Source organism: Pelobates fuscus, chromosome 11 (genome assembly GCF_036172605.1).
Source record: "Pelobates fuscus isolate aPelFus1 chromosome 11, aPelFus1.pri, whole genome shotgun sequence".
Taxonomy (NCBI): Eukaryota; Metazoa; Chordata; class Amphibia; order Anura; family Pelobatidae; genus Pelobates; species Pelobates fuscus.
The window spans coordinates 103,021,907-103,044,016 of record NC_086327.1 but is presented as its reverse complement, the minus strand read 5'-3'; the positions used below and the strand labels follow the sequence as shown (position 1 = coordinate 103,044,016).

Sequence of the window (22,110 nt, the reverse complement as noted above, 5' to 3'; positions counted from 1 at the left end):
ATTGTTTTAATTTGATAAAGAGTACGAAAAATCAAAAAGTAAATATATTTTCATTATAAATGTGTAGATGCATTCTGTTTTTCATTGTGTTCTTGGTGGACAAGTAACCAATTTATAACAGATACCAAAGACACACTACTGTTTGAAATATTATTTTCACAAAATATTAAAAAATACATTTAAGGATCAGCCAATATATATGGGAGTAGGTCAGCTGCAATGCTTATTTCTATTATCAAATCTCTATCTAAAGCATTTAAAATTGTTACCCCAATGTAACACCGCATTTTAAATTATTTATTTAATATTGACAAGGTAACTGAAAATTCATAGACTAAAATCGCTGAATTGAAGACTTTTTTTGTCCAGTTTAGTTGTTTTCGCCTCCTATTTGAAATAACCTTCGTGACTTACAGCGCGTAAACCAATACAAGTTTATCTTCTATGCTCCTAAAAATATTAATAATTTGGTTCAAATGTCTGCTGGTTCCTACATTGTTTTAAAAATTATCAGCACCTGTAACAGAATGTAAATAGGACAAGCAAGGTGGTGACAGGGTTGTTAACCTTTTAGCTGTAACCCATAGGACAGTCATGAATATCCTTTGGCATTAACTGTGTTCCGCAAAGCACAGTCTCTACTTGAAAAGATGTAATCCAACAGCCGAGGTGTTAGCCATTTAGCCACATTGACTGTAATTTTAAATGAACTGAAATTGGTGTTTCCACAGTCACAGGCCCAGATAAAGTTTTCCCCAAGGCTGGGAATCTGTACAGGTTTTAATAATGCAGTCTGGAGCAGTTTCCGCTTATCCAAACACAGATGACCAAATTTAAATAAAAAATAAATTAAATTGACATGGTTCTACTTGTTGCCTTGAGACAGCATTACTTGGCTATTTCTCTTTAGTACCAGTGTCTTTATTTGTATGCTGTTGTGGTATTACTGATTTCTGTATTTAGTGTTTTTGTGTACAAATTTTGCATTTAAGCACCACTATCACGTAAAGTAAACTTCTGTGATCCCTGTTCATGGCCAGTATAACACCATGGGTCTAGTGCACATATTTACATCCAGCATATTATGGGAAGATGGCTCTGTGACGTTTGCTAGAGTTAGTGATTTTACTTGAGTATACGATACTCTGTCACTATGTTAATGTGTATTTAAAATTGATGTAACCTGATTTCACAAATCAAATTGTATCAGTCAATGAAGCTACTGGGTAAAGAACCAAGAGCTTGTTCCCCTTGAGATCTTCAAACAAACTGCAGTAACCACTGATATTCCTAAAACACCAAAGGCAGTGAAGTAAATACATTTTGCAGAAAACACATACAAAATGTAGATGTTTTAGCTCACACTCCTCAGTCAATGAAAAATGTTCATTTTTGGTATGCTAATGAACCTCGCTTTTGCTTTTGTCAGTGTATACCGAAAGGGCTGAGGGTGTCACGTGTCAAACCGCTTACTATGGGATGGCAGCAGGTGCCTCCTGGAACCATATCCACTTCAGCTCACCTTCAACTGTCCATCAATTAGTATTTCCCTCTCTTGCAATGTTCACAAAACTCTCCAAGTTTTATTCCTATGGTTGTGTTTTTTTTTAGTAACCAGGAGATTAGTTTGGGTCACACTTAGCCCCGAGGTATTGGGATCCCCCAGGCCCATTACTGGAAAAGGATTGTTCATGCCTTGGAACCATATTATAATTCCCACGTCACTCTGTTTTCAACCGAAGACAATATCAGAGCCTAGTGTGATGGGCCAGGGCTCTATGTATCTTTTGCCTAGTATATTGCTCTCCTCCAATTTCTATACATTGGATTAGGGTAAAGGGAAGATCCCTGAGGGGGAGAGGGAGAGAGAGGGGGAGAGAGAGAGAGAGGGAGAGAGAGGGGGAGAGAGGGAGGGAGAGAGGGAGGGAGAGAGGGAGAGAGGGAGGGAGAGAGGGAGGGAGAGAGGGAGGGAGAGAGGGAGGGAGAGAGGGAGGGAGGGAGGGAGGGAGAGAGGGAGGGAGAGAGAGAGAGAGAGAACACACAAAATCTTGGTCTTGAGAGGGTCAAGAACAGATCGAAAACGTTGATGTTACACTAATAAATTTACTAATTTTATTTTCACTAAACAAGTCCTGCGAGTGCCCACTTTTCTTCGCTGAAATATTTGGTTATATATTGGTTCCAGAGTGGCAACAGCACCAAGGTATTACAGGCATTACAACATTCCATTTGGAAAAGCAATTGGATTACAGTGAGTGCCCTCATACGTTTACTGAAATTTAAAATGAAAGGAATGGATATATATTTTCTTTTACTTAAAACACTGTCATCATATTGCACTTAAACATTCCATTACAGAATGATAGGGGCCTGTAGAAAATTTTAACAGTAAAATCGAAATGGACTTCTGATTTTTTTGGGGGGTTTTCAAGGTCTTAGACATCAGAAGTTCTTCTTTTATGTGGGTGGATTCCATAAGCTAGAAAGGCCAAGTCCAGCTTTAATTTGTCAGTCCTCTGAAGTTGGGCTCTACGCATGATGGAAGTGCAATTTGCTCATTCAGCAGTTTATCAATAATATTAATTTCGGCATCTCTCTTCTCGATGTTCTCATAAGGTGTCCAGGACATGTCATGCTGGAGCTTGTAGGCAGCAAGGAATTCATGCGGACAGCTGGATCCCCACTCCTACATTTAGAAGAACACAGAAGGTAAATTGTAGTATTAAAGGAAGAAAACAACAAAACAACCTTTGACACGCTGGCTTTCAGCAGGAAAAACTCTTGCTAGCCTCAAGATAAAATCAGGTTAAATGCCCAATGTTCTAGATCAGGGGTTTCCAACTTAAGTACCCCCTACCAGTCCAGGATTTAGGGATTACCCTCTTGTCTTTTTTTTTTTCTAAAAAAAACACTTTAGACACAACAGGGTAATCCCTAAATCAATGACTGTTAGTGGGTATTTGAGGACAGGGTTGGGAACCACTGTTCTAGATTATAAAAGGTACTGAAAAACAATATATAGAAATTAAATTTAACAAACTCCATGACACTAAGAAATTCAAGGAAGTTCGCTATAAAGGGCAATTCTAGAGCAAAATGTTTAAAGTGGAGCAATTTGTAGGACTGTTACATTGATATCCATGTTGACTGCCCCAGTTTTAATATATTGCATAACTGAGCCCTTTTAAATCAACACTGACAGGTCTCCTAGTGTTCCTTCCCTGAGCACTGCAATTTATGTGCACCAGAGCCAGAAGCACATGCTTACTTGGCCAAAGATCACTCTGCTTTGTTTGGCAGCGTATTCACATTGCCATGACATCAGCTGTCATCGCAGGACAAATCAAAGTGATTTCTGGTCAGATAAGTGCTTGTTTCAGACTGAGGATCTTTTAAATGGCAGTGTTCAAGGAACACTAAGAGAACCAGATAGTTTTCATTTAATACAGGTGAGTATAGCCTACAGGGCTGCATGAGGTCCTAAACTGCTTGTAATGCGGTCCAGTGACCTTCCGGGCAGCGAGGGAGCCTATTACTGTGCTCTTTCTGCACAGCTCCCTCGTGCGCCCTGCATTGAACCAGCAGCTGGGATATGACATCATTCCGACATTGGCATCACACTGGGCAAGCAAGGGACCTGTGCAGGACGAGCACAGTGATCCTATTACAAGCAGCAACCACTGGCCAACAGGGACCGGATCCACTCCAGACCTCCCAGAGCAAGGTAGGGAGGCTGGGTGGACCTCTTAATTACTAAAATGTGTGCGTATGCATGATTTTTGAGTGTGTATGCCAGTAATAATTGTGTGTATGTATGTGTTTCATACATAACTCCCTAATTTGGTATCCCTAAATATGACAATACCACCTAAGAATAACAAATAAGGAAGTTATCTACTAAGCAAATGAAATCTCAAAATTAAGAAAGGGGCTTTTAAGTTTTATTAAATAAATTATAGTATATTCTATATTTTATGTGCAGCCCAAGACAATTACTCTTCACTCAATGTGGCCTGGGAAAGCCAAAAGGTTGGACACCCATGATTTAATACAAGGTGTATAAAATAACCATCACTTGCATATAAGGAAAATACTAACGTGCACCTGCCTGTTTGTTTTCATATGCATTTCCAGTCCAGGTGGTATCTCCATGTGCTGAAATGTTTTCAACTATCATGTAGAACGGTCAGTTTAACGAAATTTACTATCTTTTACTGTGGCAGTTATCAAAATACAACCCAGCAGTAATACGATATGAGATAGTAAGTACAATCACACGGATTGCTAATCTGTTGACGTTAGCTGTCATTCTCCTAGCTATGTCACATTGCAGAGCAGGAGTATCCAATTATCACATTACCAAACTTCCGCTGTTGGCGAACTACAATGCCCATTAAAGGACCACTCTAGTGCCAGGAAAGCATACTCGTTTTCCTGGCACTAGAGTGCCCTGAGGGTGCCCCCACCCTCAGGGACCCCCTCCCGCCCGGCTCTGGAAAGGGGAAAGGGGTTAAATCTTACCTTTTTCCAGCGCTGGGCGGAGAGATCTCCTCCTGCTCTCCTCCTCCGATCCTCCTCTTCTCCGCCCCGTCGGCTGAATGCGCACGCGCGGCAAGAGCTGCGCGCGCATTCAGCCGGTCACATAGGAAAGCATTCATAATGCTTTCCTATGGACGCTGGCGTGCTCTCACTGTGAAAATCACAGTGAGAAGCACGCAAGCGCCTCTAGCGGCTGTCAATGAGACAGCCACTAGAGGACATAGGGGGAAGGCTTAACCCATTCATAAACATAGCAGTTTCTCTGAAACTGCTATGTTTATGAAAAAATGGGTTAACCCTAGAAGGACCTGGCACCCAGACCACCTCATTAAGCTGAAGTGGTCCGGGTGCCTAGAGTGGTCCTTTAAACTTTACCAGCCACTTGCTGTATTTTTGTTCAACAAATGTTTATGCATGTTGTAGTTGGCTAACTATTGGAAGTATCTGATTAGAATACTTGGCACAGAGCAGGGGTAGGCAAACTTCAGCACTCCAGATGTTCTAAACTACATTTCCCACAATGCTCTAACAACCATAATGCTGGTAAAGCATCAGGGTAGACACAGATAACATATGGTCCCCTCGCCGTGGCATAGAATAGGAAGGATAGGAGAAGTTGCAGTAATTTCTTCAAAAAAAAAAAAAAGGAAAAATAAAGACATTAATAGTGTTCTGCTTTTTAAAAGTAAATTGAATGCTTTACCTTTGGTGAAAGAATAGAGAAATATCTCTGTCCACTTTCTCGTTTGTAGAGGTAATAAATGTTCCCTGGCTTCTTAACAACATTACAGGCTGCATGGTGCAGATCCGCATCTCTCTTTGCCTCCTCCAAAACCTGCATAAATTTATTTTTATTTTTTTAAAAAAAACAAGAAAATCAATAAGACATGGTTAAATAACATATATCATTCAGGTTGTGGTAAACGGTCATTGACCTCTTAGACAGCTTAATAATGCTTTAATTACATATATTAGAAAATGTATGAAAAATGTCCCAACTGGACAAAAAGACCAGCACAGTGCTACAAGCTTTGTTTGAAATTTAATAATCTACTTACTTTTATGAGCCTCTACATTTAATCTAATCGTTATGCAAAGTTGGGAATTAAATCACAAAATAAGGCCAAAATAGAAAAGGAAATGTGTTACTTGGCTGCTAAAGTTTTCCTATCTCATGTCACTGTTTAGTGACTAAGTCCCAAATTTTCACTGTCAGTATGTAGTTATGAATGAATCACTCACCAGAATAACCATCTTCTGTACAAATTACTATCGATGCATTTAGGGTTAGTGGGGCATAGTATACGCAGGGTAGAAAAAGATGATGGAAAAAATATATATATTTTCTAACCCAGTGTGAGATGACTGGGCAGACGCTATTCATCGCTATTTATATCTTTATTTAGAGTAAGGAACAATAGTAACGTTCTATCCTGTAACATACTATCTGACAGTGACAAATAATATCTTGTGCTGCCTTCCTTACTTTATGCCAATATTATGATTACTCAATGTATTTTTTAGTCGTCACGTACAAACAAAGGGTCTGTGTGCTACAGCATACACCAATTTAACACTCCATTTGTAAATTATGATTACTGTAAAACCGTTGTATAAAGAGGCAACACTGAAAGCAATTGTACATCTGCTTCAAAAGAATTATAACATGTGTCCCTCTATTACAAACTGGTTAGGCACGCTGAAAACCAAATCACACTCATTTATTAATTGTTTTTTTTTTGTACAGTGAACCTGTGAAGAAAAAATTACTTTGCCTAATTCAGTCCCATATGCATTAAATACATCTTATATCATAGAGATACATGATGTTTTTTTATTTTTTTATTTTTTTTAAAATTCTTTATTTTTGATGTGCACAAAAAATAAACACGCATCCTCATTACGCCACAACAGCGGTAACAAGGTATATATCACATCATTATTACAGCATTGCGGGTTGTGACATTTATTAGTCAGGCACATTTTAGTTTTTATTAGGGCTAATACTACGAGGTATCTTGTCAATTGAAATAAAATAAAATATACAAGACTGCTTTTTGTAACTGGTAACAATCGTGCTGTAGTGACTATCTTGTCGTTTATGTGGCTACGCAGGTTCTAGATATATCTGAGTAGAGTGTTTTGCCATAGTGTAAATAGAGTTAGATTATAGATACGCTTAAAACATTTGTTCTAACAGTTATGTCGATGAGTTGTCTTGTTTGAGAGTAAAATTACGTGTGATGCATGAGATCAAGCTACTTGCGGGTTCTCTGTGCGTCACGGAGGTCTGTTGTTTGCGTCGGTAACTGTTGGGCCTATGTTGTGTAGCTGGGTAGCTAAACAGTGCGCCTATGTGGTGTGTGTCACCCCATTGTGTATACGCTATAACGCTGAGGGTTGGGAAAGCGTGTGAGTGCGGACTGCGATTGTGTCTGTTCCTTTCCTCTCTATCTGGGGGATAGATTACTGGTTATACGAGTACGGTCAATCCTGTTACGAGTAGCCTAGGTACCCTATTGGTGTGGCCTTCGGTTGTCCAGTCCCCTGGTTGTTTGCTGGGAGGTGTGGTGTGTGTAGCCTATTTTACGTGCCATAGAGAGCAGTTTAAACAATTTAAACAATATCAACGATAAAATTATTATAACGAGGCCTGTCGTGGCCCAGTGCTAAAGTCTATGCGTTTACCATGACAGTGCAGCCTGTAGAGTCTCCGTAAGGTGGAGCTTAGCCAGACCTCGGATTCAGCTCGGTTATGTCCAGCCCAAGGAGCCCCTTGGCTGGAGATACGAGGAAGAACAAAAAACAAAAAACGATAGTCAAAAGGCAAAAAAGAACAAAGGATAAGGGTCACATTGTGGATGTGTGTCCACTTCGAGGGTGTGTAGCCAACATGGGAATATGCATGTGGGAATGTGATTCAAGTCACCTTCCGTGAAATGGGTATGTCTTGGGTTCGGCCTGTGACAGGCGGCCCTTTAGAGAGTTAGGCTCTGGCAGTGTCCTGTGTGCCCTGGGTGGGCTGTCTGGGTGTAAACTCCGCTGTGGCACCCGGGTTCCATCTGTGTGTTGGGTGATGTGCTGGTTTCGGGGCATCTGTGTTGAGGGAATGATGGGGAATTCCTAGACGCTGCAGGATCATCGTGGCCTCTCGGAGGTCCCGTATGGTATGCGTTGTATTTCCTTGCAGGATTGAGAGGGTGCGAGCCGGGCGCCATCGATAGGTGATTTTATTCTGCTGTAAGAGGGTGGTGATCGGGTGCATTTCCCGGCGCCATGCCAGGGTGTTGCCGCTCAGGTCCGCGTAGAAAGTCAGTGTCATGCCTTCGAAGGCGAATGGTGAGTTGCCGCGCAGCGCGGTTAAAAAGGCTGCTTTATCCTTTCCCCGGACAAATTGTATTATCATGTCCCTGGTTGCTGAAGCCGGTGCCTTGGCTGATTTGGGCACTCGGAAAATGCTTTCTGTGTCCATTGCTCTGGACTGTTTGGGCGTGAGTAGGGCCGACAGCAACCTCCTCACCACGTGTAGGAGCTCCTCGTCGGGCACATTGTCAGGGACCCCTCTAACCTTTACATTGTTCCGGCGGCGGGAATCTTCGAGGGTGGCAAAACGGCACTCATAAGAGCAGGTTAGAGTTTGCAGATCTTCAACCTCTTGTTGGAGGGTTGTGAGCTGCTGCTTGCAGGTGAGTGAGTTTGTTTCCAGCGCCCCTATTCGGCCTGTCAGGCCTTTGAGGTCTTGTCGGATAGTTGCCATATCGGCCTGTAAATTCTTTTGCAGCTCCGCTAGAAGTTCTTTTAATAGGGTGGCCGTCACTGGAGCCGTGTCCTGCACTTTGGCTGGGGTCTGTGGTGGAAGTGGCGCCGCGGCCGGTATGTATCCCTCCTCCGTTCCATAGGAGAAATCATCAGAGAGGTCCGAGCAGTCCCCAGTTATGGACGCCATTTTGAGCCCTTGTGCTCCTTGGGCCTGCCGCCATAAATCTCTGATGTTCATGCCCATTCGGGGCATGTCTTGCCTCGGTTTCTTTGTCTTTTTCCCCATCGGGCTTTAGGGCTCCTGAGGTAACTGCTGGGTACGGTAATTCCGGTCTGGGTGTCTATATTTGCTATGCTTGTCGGTCTTTTGGTCGGGAGCTCCATACACATGCGACCGTTCGGTTTGGCAGTCAGACCACGCCCCCCGATACATGATGTTTTTAATGCAAAATAATAAGATTTACTCACCATATCCTCATTCCAGCACCAGCCTTTTCTTGTCTTAATGGGTATAACACGCACCTCTGGTCCGCCTGAGCTACTCCTGCAGTCTCCTGTGATTTACCTTGCTTGGGAACACTTCCTCAAACAGGGCAAATCCCTGCTTCCGCAATGCCGAATAACTGATTAAAAGGTAGGAGAAAAATCTATTTAAAGGAACACTATCGGGTCAGGAACACAGACGTTTATTCCTGACGATATAGTGTTAAAAAACCTGCTAGCCCGCCTGAAATAACCAGAAAACTCACCTTCTTTCCAGCCGAGCGCAGGTCTGCCGGCGCTGGCCCCACCCCTGATCCGCCTCATTGGCTGACATCATCATCATCATCATAATTGATTATCTCAGCCAATCATGCTTTCCCATATAAAAGCATCGAATTGGCTGAGATCGTCAATTCTGATGATCTCAGCCAAGGAGGCGAAGCTATATGCCACCCTGGTCAATCAGCATCTCTTGATAACGATGCATTGAATCAATGCATCTCTATGGTGAAAGTTGAGAGTCTTCATGCAAGTTCAGAGCATATATGGTGAAAGTTCAGTGTCAACTTACACAGGAAGAACCTATGGTGGCGCCTGAGGAGTGGCCACTAGAGGGGTTTACAGGAACAGGCTATAGACACCAGAACAACTACAATAAGCTGTAGTTGTTCTGGTGACTATAATGTCCCTTTAACCAGGATTTTCTCCCAAACCTGGTAGCACAATGTATCGCCAAAATCATATGCTCTTTTAAAAGATCATAAGTACAAACCAGAGTACAGGTATCCTTTAAGTGGACTCTCTCTCTTTTTTTTTTTTGCTATTCAGGCTGTTTTGCTAGACCCCCGCATTTTATGCAAATGTAAAAGGTCTATTGACTTAGGATACCGTGTACGTAGTGCAGTGTATGCTGGGAAGATGGCAGCAAAGATCACTAAAAAAAAACACTGTGCAATTTATTCTGTTGCCGATAACCTCTGCTACACACTTCATTTTATAATTAACTGAGGAAGATAAGTCACAAGCAACTGAAATGTAACAGTGCATCTTTAAATTATACAATTTTTTTTTTAGTGTGACTAACTCTTACCCGTTTTGCTTGTTCCTGTAGGATTCGAATCTGCTCAGCTATAACCGTTAGCCTGTTGCATGCATTTGCTCTGATAAAATCATCAGCCTGTGGATAAAAGCAAATGTTTGTTTAAATGGAATTTATATATACATTGGAAAATACTGCAATGTGTTTACTTTTGATTGCACAATTAAAATGAAATCACTTCTACAACACAGCCAGAATTTTTAAGTAAAAAGACAAATATGACTTTCACTGTTGTCAGAACAACTGAAAATAGATTTCATGTAATGTAACAGAGCGCCTGTACCCGGAGTGGTACCTCCATTGTAGATTCTCTCGGATCCCATAGTGAAGCAGTGATTATAACTCCTGCATACCCAAACATTAGTATTGACTTGATGAAGGGTACAATAACTGGTTTTATTCAGCCAAACGTACACATTTACACCCAGACCTCCAGCATGGGGTCTCTATTCAGAAACTCTTAGGCCTGCCAAGGCATCTCTGTGTCTGGGAAATAATTGAGTTTATACTTGGTAAACTAATTATCCCCTGGACACAGAGAGTCTAACACAGAAATATCCACATGTTCTACATCATTTTAAAGGGCAGGTCCAAGCACCGATTCTGGAAAAATAGAGCTCTGATCCATGAAGAATTGTCCAAACGCCACGCAGTCAAAGTTTCACCCCACTGTTACAACAACCACTTACCGGGCAAAATAGATCTTTGGAAAAATGGGAGCTCCCTGGCGGCTTAAGGGAGTGATTGTTAAGTGTTTGGGATAGAAGCTTCCATCCATAAAGCACCCTTCTGGGTCGGTAGGAAAGTGAGGGTACAAAATGACCGGGAAATGCAGGAGTTCAAGAGCAAGTTTAGGTTGATCCGCTGATATCGCCTGGACACTCCGGCTCTCTGAGTAAATCTTGGGGGTTAGGGAACCAGGCATGGACGTAGGAGCTTAGTGGATCATAGTCTTTTAGGAGTGTGTTCATCACATATAAATATAAAAATATTTACAGAAATACATTTCTTTCATGAGATAATAAACAGTGTATATTTACTAATTAAAACTTTGTTCCCCCCAAAAAAAGAGGACCAAAAAAATATTGGATAGCCGATAATTACAAAGCTTTAGGAAAAACTAAAGGGAACCCTAAGTAATAAAATGATATGAGCACTGAGCTTCAGAAGAACTAAAAGACAATGTCCTTACATTTAACCAGTGCTTATTTTAGTGGAATAAATCCTTTATTAGTTGCTAGGTTAGATGTAAAGTGGCTAAATGTCTCAAAAGGAGGGAATAGGTTGAATAACTAAGGGTACACTGTATTTGTTAGTCTCTGAGTTAGGAGGCAGCTGACAGGGTTTTACAGGGGATTTGAGACATAGCCATCAATCTTAACAGTACGTCTGAGGATCGCTGAGCGCCATATCTCTAGCGCTAACCCTTATGTACGCCCCATATACCTTTAAGCCCTATAACCCGATTGGGCTGATCTTGATCTAATAGTAGGAGTTTTTCCTTTCTTTATGTTAAGGATTTGTGCAGTGTGCAGGATTGTCATAGGAGTTGCTCAATACAGTGTACCCAATACAGTATACCACTCCAAAAATAGGTATTTTATTGCATATTTGAGACCTTAGGGATGGTATTTATTCTATCCGAGTGTAGCCGTTAGAATTATTGAACTAAAGTTACCTGTCTCACTCGGTGGTGAATGTGTGTTTCGTGCAGGACTCATAAAGTACTGCTAGTTCTATATTTTCATATGCAGTCTTTGACTATGTGTCACTACGATTGAGACATTGTTGCTATTTAGGGAAGAGAGGGTAACTTCTTTTGTTACAATCTTTGTCCTCTGCCCTAACAGACTACATATTCATGCACTATCTCCTATATTATGATCAACTTATTCCCTCCTTTTGAGACATTTAGTGGACATGCCACTTTACATCTAACCTAGAAACTAATAAAGGATTCATTCCACTAAAATAAGCACTGGTTAAATGTAAGGACATTGTCTAATAGTTCTCCTGAAGCTCAGTGCTCATATCATTTTATTACTTAGGGTTCCCTTTAGTCTTTCCTAAAGCTTTGTAATTATCGGCTATCCAATATTTTCTGATCCTCATTTTTTTGGGAATAAACGTTTTGGCTACTACAACCAGGGTCAGGCCCTTTTAGGTTGGATAGTTTTACAACGTATAGACCGTACCCTTTTTTCCCCCCTTATATTTACTAATTACACCTTGCAAAGAATTGGATATCATGATGTAAGAAATTGTTTGTCTTAAAAAAAAAAAAAAAAAAAATAACTGCACACCTCAATGTAAGGCAACAGGTGAGGTTGTACATATGCTTACAGTTAAATAAAATAATGTCATAATTCCTTAGAACTAATATTAAATTACCTAATTAATATAAGCAACTTAGTGACTAAACGACCGCTTGGATAAAGTAACGTATAGATTTTTCTTCATCAAATAATATTTGCTACCATGCAAAGATTCATGGGATGCCCACAGTGCACCCTCTGAGAAAATTTAAATGGACTGGACGGGACTGGCTTTTAAAACTTTGTTTTTTGTTTTTTTTACACAGTTGTGTGTTTTTTGCTGCTTTGATGCTGTATCTCAGTAATTCATCAAAAAGAAGTTCATTTAAGTCTGCAGTATCATTTCATGCATTGTAAGTTAGAGAGGTTTATTGAAGGGCAAAGCACAGATGTCCAAACAAGACTGAGCGTATAGTTGGGTATTGCAGAAGTATACTATATATTCTATATTTATCTTTATTACCACTTGTATATAACACGTCACCGAACATTATCATAGTACAATGGAAATCTTGTTTCAGGGAATACAAAAAAAAAAAAGGACATATTTGCTTTTTGACAGAACTGATTGGCAGATTGAGTCAGCTGACAGTTCACTTACCATATGATTTCCCCTATTAGGTCAAACCCATGACCACATAGGAAACTGATAGCACTGCACACAAGAGTCCAAGTACAATGGCAATACACGTACTCACACTTAGGCCTCAATTTAATAAGCTTTCCAAATGATTCAATACTGTAAGGTAAGAAAATGTTCCAAATTATGTATCTACAAAAATTGCAATAGACTGTAATGGTGACTTTTGTAGACAAATCATTTGAAAACATGAGCACGACAAAAGCCGCTCATGCTGCAGAGTATTTTCACGATACTAAATACAGGACAGGGTTCGACCCCTTGTGGTCAACGCAGCTGTCAGTCAGCCTGGTGTGCTTGCACAATGGGTTGACACAACCCTTTTTTGAGCAGTCCCTCCCTTCAGCACTGTCTGACATACATACCTCTAAGGGAGGAGGAGACGGGGTCTTTTTATAACATGAAAAATTAATCTGATCACTAAAAATATCAGTCCATTAAAAAAATAAATTCTTGAATAACCCTTACTACTGTGCACTCACCTTTTGGACTTGTTGTGCTAGTTCAACAAGATTAGACGGATCTCCAATGCGATTGGTATGATAGGTGCTAACTATTTGGACGCCTGAGGGGTTTGCATTGCTTTCAACCAGCGACACTGAAAGTAAAGATTAAAGTTTGGCCGTTGCAATAATTGAAATATAAAACTTACATGGAAATGCAAATACAAGTACATCCTATCACCAATTTGAAGCATAAGTCACAAATATTCCAGTGCTGCTCCTAGTTTATATCATAACTAATTTTTGACAAATACTTTTTCTGGAAACACGTACAAAACAGAATAAACATCACTCCTTGTGATTGTGTAATGCACATTACTAGTTGCTCATCAAGCCTTATTTCCTCCTTTATCCAACACAAATCTGTTGTTTTTCTAGATATAGATAGATATATATTATATATCTAGAAAAACAACAGATTTGTGTTGGATAAAGGAGGAAATTTTATATATATATATATATATATATATATATATATATATATATATATTTTTTAAATATAAAAAGTTACATTGAAAGAAATGCTGCTTACCCTCAATAAATCTTTTGGAAATCTCTACAACTGTGTAGAGGGATCTGACTGGAGGTGGGGAAGCAATAAAGATTGCTGGGAATTTCTATTAAACTTTATATAATTCTAAATAATTTGCAATTAGTACTGTATTATATTATTTTAGCCTAGCTGCCTCCCCTTTCTTCACATTTATATTTTACAAAAATATAATGGGGGCACTGCTGTAAGTTTGCAATAAAACCACAAGTGTAATGCCCACTGGCTGCATATTGTTTGGCACTGTATATTTTGCATACTGGACACGTGCTACCCCTTACCACAAAATGAAAATCAAAATATAAACAAGTAAAAATAATAATAATAATATTAAACACATAAATAATAAAACAATCAAAATAAAAACATATTTGTAGGGCACACACTGTACTGACATATTTTGATTACTGCACATGAAACATCTGAAATAATACACTAATTAAGGTCACTATGCCTGAAATGCCATGAACAATTAGTTATTTTATCTGTATAGCACGGCCAGTGCTTCACCTGTAGTAACTTGTCCTTTCGTTGTGTTTGCCATATTTCCACGTTCCAGGGACTGGCTATTCTTGCTGTCTTGGAAGACCTATGAACCTCATCAGAGTTGTTATAAAAGAGATGCAGCGCAGACTGCTGGGAGTATTAAGTGTGAGTGTCGGGAAGCCATCTTGGTTTAGGGCAACAAGTGTGTTGTTTTGTCCTTCCTTTCGCCGAAAATGTCCACCTGAAACGGTTTGCTCATAGACATAGCCAGAATCAAACATGGCTGACATTGAAATCGCCCATGTTGTTTAACGGAAGTGCAGTACACAGTCCTGCCTGCTGGAGCTACATAACTAGCCAATGTGTCTCCATTATGGAATAATCAGCCATTTTGTTGGTTTTCACACCCTTTTCTTTGAAACATTTTTTTTTGTTTTTTTGGGGGGGGGGGGGCGGGGGATGGTGTACTTCCCTATGTATGGTAGAATTGTAGTGAATTTAAATCTCAATTGAAAATTTTAGGTAGCAGTATCTGAGTTGGAAAAGTTTTTTTTGTTGTTTTTTTTTTTTTTAACTCTGTTAATCAAAGTTCAGCTATTTTATCCCAAATGTTGCAATCTGTTTTCCTTCACTAGGTTTCACTGCTTAGTGAATAAAGACAGTGGTGCTTATCATGTAGAAAACAAAGTGCTGTGTTCTGAAAAGTGGGGCAAAGAAGTAAAAGGTGAGGAGTCACCAATGGAATGTGCCCTGCAGCACCACTGCTTTCCATGGTAATTGCACCACTTTTAGTAATTTAAACCAGTATTTCTCGACCTTTTCCAGTGAAATACCCTTCAGGTCTAAAAGAAAATTTCCAAGTACCCCTTCTTTTGAGAAAGTAATTTATATTTATTTAAATTCCAAATGAAACCTGTTGGCACTGTTATTTAAATTAATCCCATATTGGCGAACAATCCTGATTAAAATAAATATGACACAATGTTAATATTGTATATGTGAGGAGGATGTAATCTGAAGTATAAAATCACAAAATGAAACACAATAATTGCACACAGACACAGATTGTCATAGAGATTAAAATGCCTGGGCATTCTGTTCGGAGAAGGGCCCTCTGAGGAGTATTCAGGCACATACAGGCATACACTTTTAAGTACACAATGGGACCAGAGCATGTATGTAAAACGAAAATGTACTTAAAGTGAAGCAATACCTTTTTTTACTTCCCAATGCATGTACTGCAGTGCAATAGTCATTTACAGGCATAACTGATACTGCAACTGCAGATTTCCAGTGATTTATTTCGTGATTTCCAGTGGGCTTTTATTCAGTTAAAACAGACAGTAAAAACAAAATCTCATTCCAGATTGTACCATTTATCTTTTACCCATCTGACAACCTTAAACTGGGAGGGAAAGTTAAATAAACCTGCCCACTGGGCCATTTTCTGTCAATACAGTGCCAATTTCTATTTGTTAGCAGCTTAGTTGCACACTTTGTTTAGAAACACCTCTTCATCACTTTAAGCATTTACGGTTTAACTTTGAATCCTCAGAATTGTGGCTAATGCAGCTAAACTGCTAAGTCATAGTTATAGAAAATGGCATGGTAAACCCTTTCACTGGATGGCGCCGGTTGCAGAATATGGACAATGTAGGGGCAGAAAAAAAAAATATATATGTTCAGCTAGGAGTAGACATTATAAATTTTAGATGATTTAACCTGTGCCATGTCAGAAGGTGTGAAAAGTTCTTGCCCCAAAGACACTGAACTGAGCTGCTCCAAGCGAGAATAGAATTTTCCATTCCCTGTTTACTCGCGGACAGAAGTGGCGCGGGAATGTCTGTACTCGCGAGACACCTTTATGTACACTGGCGGGAATGTCTGTACTCGCGAGTGTACTTAGTGAGTGTATGTAAAGCAGGGTATGCCTGTATAAAACACTTGGAGCTCTGATCCCATCATCTGTGTTTCTAATTCCACCCATCGTCTCTCCCCCATAGGTGCAGACCACATCACTATTTGTGCTAGTTGTGTTGAAAGATTAGGGAGACCCTGTCCCCTTCTCATTTTAGGTTTGTATAGCATGTATCTCGCTAATCAGTGGCTTTTATTATTCCAAATAAAATTGTCTGTAGCTGTTTGTGTGCTTTTTTGGAGGGCATCTGTGTTTAACATAGGAAGCAAGAGCCAATCGGGTTTAGAACCTCCCTATTTAAGGAGGTCTATCTGGCTACTTTGGGCCCTTTGTGATTCCAGAATCCTTGTGATTTTTGTCCTAATCTTGTTTTGCTGTTATTTTGACCCGGCTTACCTGACTATGTTCTGCTTTCCTGCCCTTCTGTACCTTATCTGTCCTCTTTGCCTTCTTCATGATTTTGTGTTCCAGTCCTGTCTTACTACCTGACTTGTGTACCAGTCCCTGGCTTCTCTAACATCCTCTCCCATGTACTAGTCCCTGGCTTGTCTAACATCCTGTCCCATGTACCAGTCCCTGGCTTGTCCAACTTCCTGTCCCATGTACCAGTCCCTGGCTTGTCTAACATCCTGTCCCATGTACCAGTTCCTGGCTTGTCCAACATCCTGTCCCATGTACCAGTCCCTGGCTTGTCTAACATTCTGTCCCATGTACCAGTTCCTGGCTTGTCTAATTTCCCATCCCATGTACCAGTCCCTGGCTTGTCTAACTTCCTGTCCCATGTACCAGTCCCTGGCTTGTCTAACTCCCCATCCCATGTACCAGTCCCTGGCTTGTCTAACTTCCCGTCCCATGTACCAGTCCCTGGATTGTCTAACGTCCCGTCCCCTGTATCAGACCCCGGCTTGTCTACTGTCTCATGCCATGTACCAGTCCTGGGCATGTCTAAATTCCCGTCCCATGTACCAGTTCTAGGCATGTCTAGATTCCCATCCCATGTACCAGTCCCTGGCATGTCTAAATTTCCGTGCCATGTACCAGTCCCGGGCTTGTTCCTGACATTTCTTTTCTCGTGCTCCTGTCCATTGCCTGTGTCTGGTATTATGTGTTTTATTATTTGTTTCTCTCCTGGCTTGTAGTTGTTGTCTCGGTTTAGTCCTGTTACTTCCTAGTTCCTGTTTTACGTTAAACCTGGCCACCCAAGGGTCTGGTAGTACACCTCTTCCTATCACTCTGTCTTTGCCTTTGTCAGGTCACTGTCGCTCACATTGCTAATGCTGAGGACTCTCTAGCCAACCCTGACACCATACCCCCTGGGGTACATGTACCAAAGGTTGAGAACCCAGTTTTTAAACCACTTTATCTGAACACAAGAAGTTTTTTTATTTTTACATAATCCCCAATAAATATGGTATAAACACATCATTTTAGAACAATACATAGAGATAAAACCATTGTAGAAATGGTGAAATAAAAACAAGACAGATTATTTAATAAAATAATATTTTAAATATTACCAAACAACTAATAAAGAATTGCTTCACAGAAAATATAAAAATACATTTGTTATCCTGCTTTACAATTTCAGCTTGAAAGTTCTATGTCAGCATCGTTCCTCTTCAGTACAGAGAAATGCAGATAACCAAGTTAATCAGTGCCCTGATGGCAAAATGTTAAAAACTCTGAAGTCATATACATGCACTTAGGGTCACCCGATAGGCATGTGTTGTTAATAGCGCTACCATGCCCCTTTAATAATGGCAGTGCTGGGAGGAAGTGAGATCCAGTCACTCCCTCCCAGCTAACACATGGAGCGGAGCCATGCAGGATAGAGGAGGACTGAAAAGGTAGAGAGGAGCGGGGCATGAACAGGGCGAGCCAGACTATGACTTCCAATAGCCCAGTAAGCAGAGGCCACTCTCCTGCACCCAAAAGGTTAACAACAGGAGAGTAGCTAAGAAAATGACCAGCATGTGTGTGTCAGTGTGTTGGTGAGTGTATTTGTGTGTCAGTGTGTCTGTGTGTGTATATGTGTGTCAGAGTGTGTACAAATAGAATAGGGGATAATCTGCTAAATACAGATAAAATGGAAAAACATAGCGTTTAACTGTGTGAGAGTAAGTGACACTATGTTAATTACAATTGGCCACTCACACATTTTCAGATGGAAAACAGCCTTAAATGAAATCCTTTCTTCAATGGTCACTGTACTTTATCATCTTCACATTCCCATCATAGGGTTGGAACATGTAGATATAAGCTTAAAACAAATCTCATGTCACCACTGGGCATCCTACGCGTTTCATCCTAAAAGCGGACTTCCTCAGGGTCTTGGTGGATCAGTAACAACAGAATTATACCAGAGTGTGTGTCTGTGTGTGTGTCGCGGTTGGCGGCCCGCCGCGTGGCACGGCCGTGCCCGACCGGCACAGCCTTGCCAACAACACGAGCTTACCTGCTCATCGGTGAGCCAACAACCGCTTCCCCACATCCTCCAGCCGTCACGCCCGGATCCAAAATGGCGCTGACCGCGTGGTTGCGCCTAAACATAGCTCCGACCCCGAAGTTTATACTGACGTGCGCGTGATGTCACGACGTCAACGCGCACGCACGTTTTGGGGTCAGAGGTCGCCCTCTGACCAATCAGACCTTAGAGAGGGATATTTAAATCCCTAGCTCACCCCAGTACCTTGCCCTGTCGTGGTTTCCTGTTCCTGATTTCCTGAGAGTGCTTTATCATTGTGAATCTGATTTCCTGGTATCCTGATCTTGGCTTTTTCCTGGTTATTCTGAATTCTGCTTTCCCTGACTTGGCTTGTGTAAACGGTATTGTGTATTTTCTGGCTTCCTTGACCTTGGCTTTCCCTTTGACCATTCTCTGTCTCTAGCGGATTAGTCTGGCCAATCTAAGGTCCGGTTTACGCTCTGTCCTTTTATTTTCCTTTTCTTGCCTATGTATATGTTTACATAGTTTCTGCGTGCTGGACCACATTAATAGTCGTGACAGTGTGTCAATGTGTATCTGAGTGTCATCGTTTGTAACTGTGTGTCAGTGTATATCTGCATGTCTGTGTGAGAATCTTTGTGTCTACGCATGTATCTGCACAGGTTTGGGCGCGCAATACTTGTCTTGCCCTAGGAGTAGGCAACCCATACTATGCCACTGCCCCCACCCACACACCTAAAATTAAAGGACAACTATCACTTCATAAATATTTTTTTAATATAATAAACCTTTCATCTGTTATTGAAAGAAAATATATATTTTTTTGAATTAATTTTACTTCTGTGATTTTCCCAACTTCACTCCCTGCCCAGAAACAGGGAAGACAATGGTGACTTTCATTTTTCAAACACTGTCTACACTGATCATCCAACATTACAACCATTGAATAGAGAAGTCAATAACATTGATTATATTGTTGCAATGGCACCTGTTAAGGGTGGGATATATTGGGCAGCAAGTGAACAGTCAGTTCTTGAATTTCAAGTGTTGCAAACAGGAAAAATGGTCAAACGAAAAGATCTGAGTAACATTGACAAGGGCGAAATAGTGATGGGTAAATGACTGGGTCAGAGCATCTCTAAAACAGCAAGTGTTCTTAGTATGCAGTGGTTAGTACCTACCAAACGTGGTGCAAAGAAGGACCACTAGTGAACCGGCATCAGGTTCAAGGTTCACATGGCTCATTGATGCACATGGGGAGAGAAGGCTAACCAATCTGATCCGTTCACACAGAAGAGCTACTGTAAAGCTTATCAGCGAGCCAGAATGCTTTATGTTTCTGGAGTGTCCCTTTAAGTCTGTTGTTGCATGGCTTAGCTCATTGGCTGAGAGCGTTTAACTGACACTCTCAGCCAGTGAGCTAGCCATACACCACTGGGTTTTGCTCAGGAGAGCTAATAGAAGCCCCCACTTACTCTGACCTCCATCAAAAGTAGCGGGGTTGGGCAGTGGTGGATTGTGGTGGTGCCCAGGCGGACCCTGAGTAAGAAGTCAAACCATTATAAAATGTTTTGACTACTTGCAGTGCCTTGTAGGTAAATCACAGCTTCTCTTCAACACTGTATCTCACTTTTTTCTGCTCTTTCAGATTCCTTTACCGATGGCTCTCAGCCCAACTCTTTATCATTCTTCTGAGATCTCTGATCAATTACTTATTCAGGAATTTGATGTAAAATGTTCACGTATGCCACTTTTTAAATTCAGTTTATTCCATAGTAAAGCCTCTGATTTCTAATTGCTAAAGCTGTCAATCATAACCCAGAGTAACATTTGGTGATTAAAGTGATTACTTTTTATTTGTACTTCTACCCAAATTATACATGTGGTTATTGGTTTTCCATATGCCCAGGGAAGTTTTCATGGTGGCAATAGGGAGACACTTTCTACACATGTTTGAAATGTTGTCAATAGCTGCTCTAATTTTTTGGATATTACCTGAACATTTTGCAACACCTTTCCTTTGAAACACTGAGATTTTCATAAGTGCACATACACTCAGTTACTATACACACACACTCAGGTACAAAACACAGACACACACTCACAGATACAATGTAGCGTGGCTGAATGGCTCCTGAGAGAAAAGGAATCCCACTGGCAGGACTCTCCATTGAGAATCTCACACCCAAAGTGTAGACAGTTAGCATGGGTATGAGATTACATCATGTTCCCACCATCTTTACACACAATACACAGTAGTTGTGTGCTGGATCATCGGAGCCTGGCAGAGGGGCCCTACCAGTCTGGGTGTCAGTCGACCACACTACATTAGTTAGAAAGCAGCCAGCAGGAAAATTATCAGACTGTCTATCAGCATTGGATCTGGCAATGGTTGCCAGGTGTCCGATGTCTGATCATAAAGTCTGGTAATTGTGATGCCAGCTGTTTCCTCTCTGTGGGAGGTATATGGGTTGGTAATTTGAGACCCCTGCCTTAAAGGGACAGTTGAAGCACAAAAATCATGTCATCATGTGATTTTGAGGCATATTTGCTGCCCATGTATCCTTGGTGCCAGTTTACATTTGGCAATGCCTAAAAGATAAACAACCAATAGCCTAAAATAGATTCTGGTACTGAATCTGCAGCCTGATCTTCTCTATGAGAAGCAGTGGATTTAGCACTTCTTTTAGAGACATATTGATGAATCACAGAGATTGCTGTGCACGTGCATTGTCTCCTCAATGCTTCTCTAGGAAAAGCATTAGTCTTGGTGACTTCAATGAAGGAGGACCGGATTGCAATGAGGAGGCTGTCTAGGTTTTGGAATAAAGGCAGAGTTCAGCGGCACTGCACCAATTTAGGGCTCCTGCCCTGCCATTTGTTCCCTGGTGCCCCACTTTTGTTAGACGCACGGTACACTAACAATACTAAGCCCATGCTCAGAACACTGTAACAGCATTCTGCCATACCAAGCCCCAAGTGGGGCCGGCCAGGATAACTGGGATTTGTCTGCCCCCAAGGAGCTGGTTGGTGTTGATCTGAAGTGTATGCTGCTGGAGGATATGAAGTAAGGCTATCTTTCTTGAGATTACTTACCACGAATAAATTTTTAGAAAAAATAAATAAAATATATGAGTAATATAGTGTTCTAAAGTAAAACAATACAATATAACAATATAATATGTGACAAAGGCGCTTAATAAATGGTAAATAATGTAAATGATAAATAACATTTGGTGATAGCATCTCTAACACTCTGTGGATACACCTTAAATTCCACAAATATAGAAAATACCAAAAACGTAATGTTAAGTGATAAGCCCCACCAAAAACAAAAAGTGTGTGTGAAATGCTGATAAAAATAACACTTAC

At 40.8% G+C, this 22,110-nt stretch overlaps 1 protein-coding gene across 1 annotated transcript; it reads right to left on the bottom strand.

The window, feature by feature from the left end:
* Window positions 1-2,248: 2,248 nt before the first annotated feature.
* Window positions 2,249-14,560, bottom strand: C11H1orf50 (chromosome 11 C1orf50 homolog). The gene is made up of 5 exons (XM_063437123.1): window positions 14,399-14,560; window positions 13,318-13,433; window positions 9,872-9,958; window positions 5,243-5,374; window positions 2,249-2,686 (listed from the first exon to the last, which is right to left on the bottom strand). Exons 1-5 carry the CDS (start codon window positions 14,430-14,432, stop codon window positions 2,501-2,503), a joined length of 555 nt encoding a protein of 184 aa, XP_063293193.1. The 5' UTR covers window positions 14,433-14,560; the 3' UTR covers window positions 2,249-2,500.
* Between the last annotated feature and the right edge of the window lie 7,550 nt (window positions 14,561-22,110).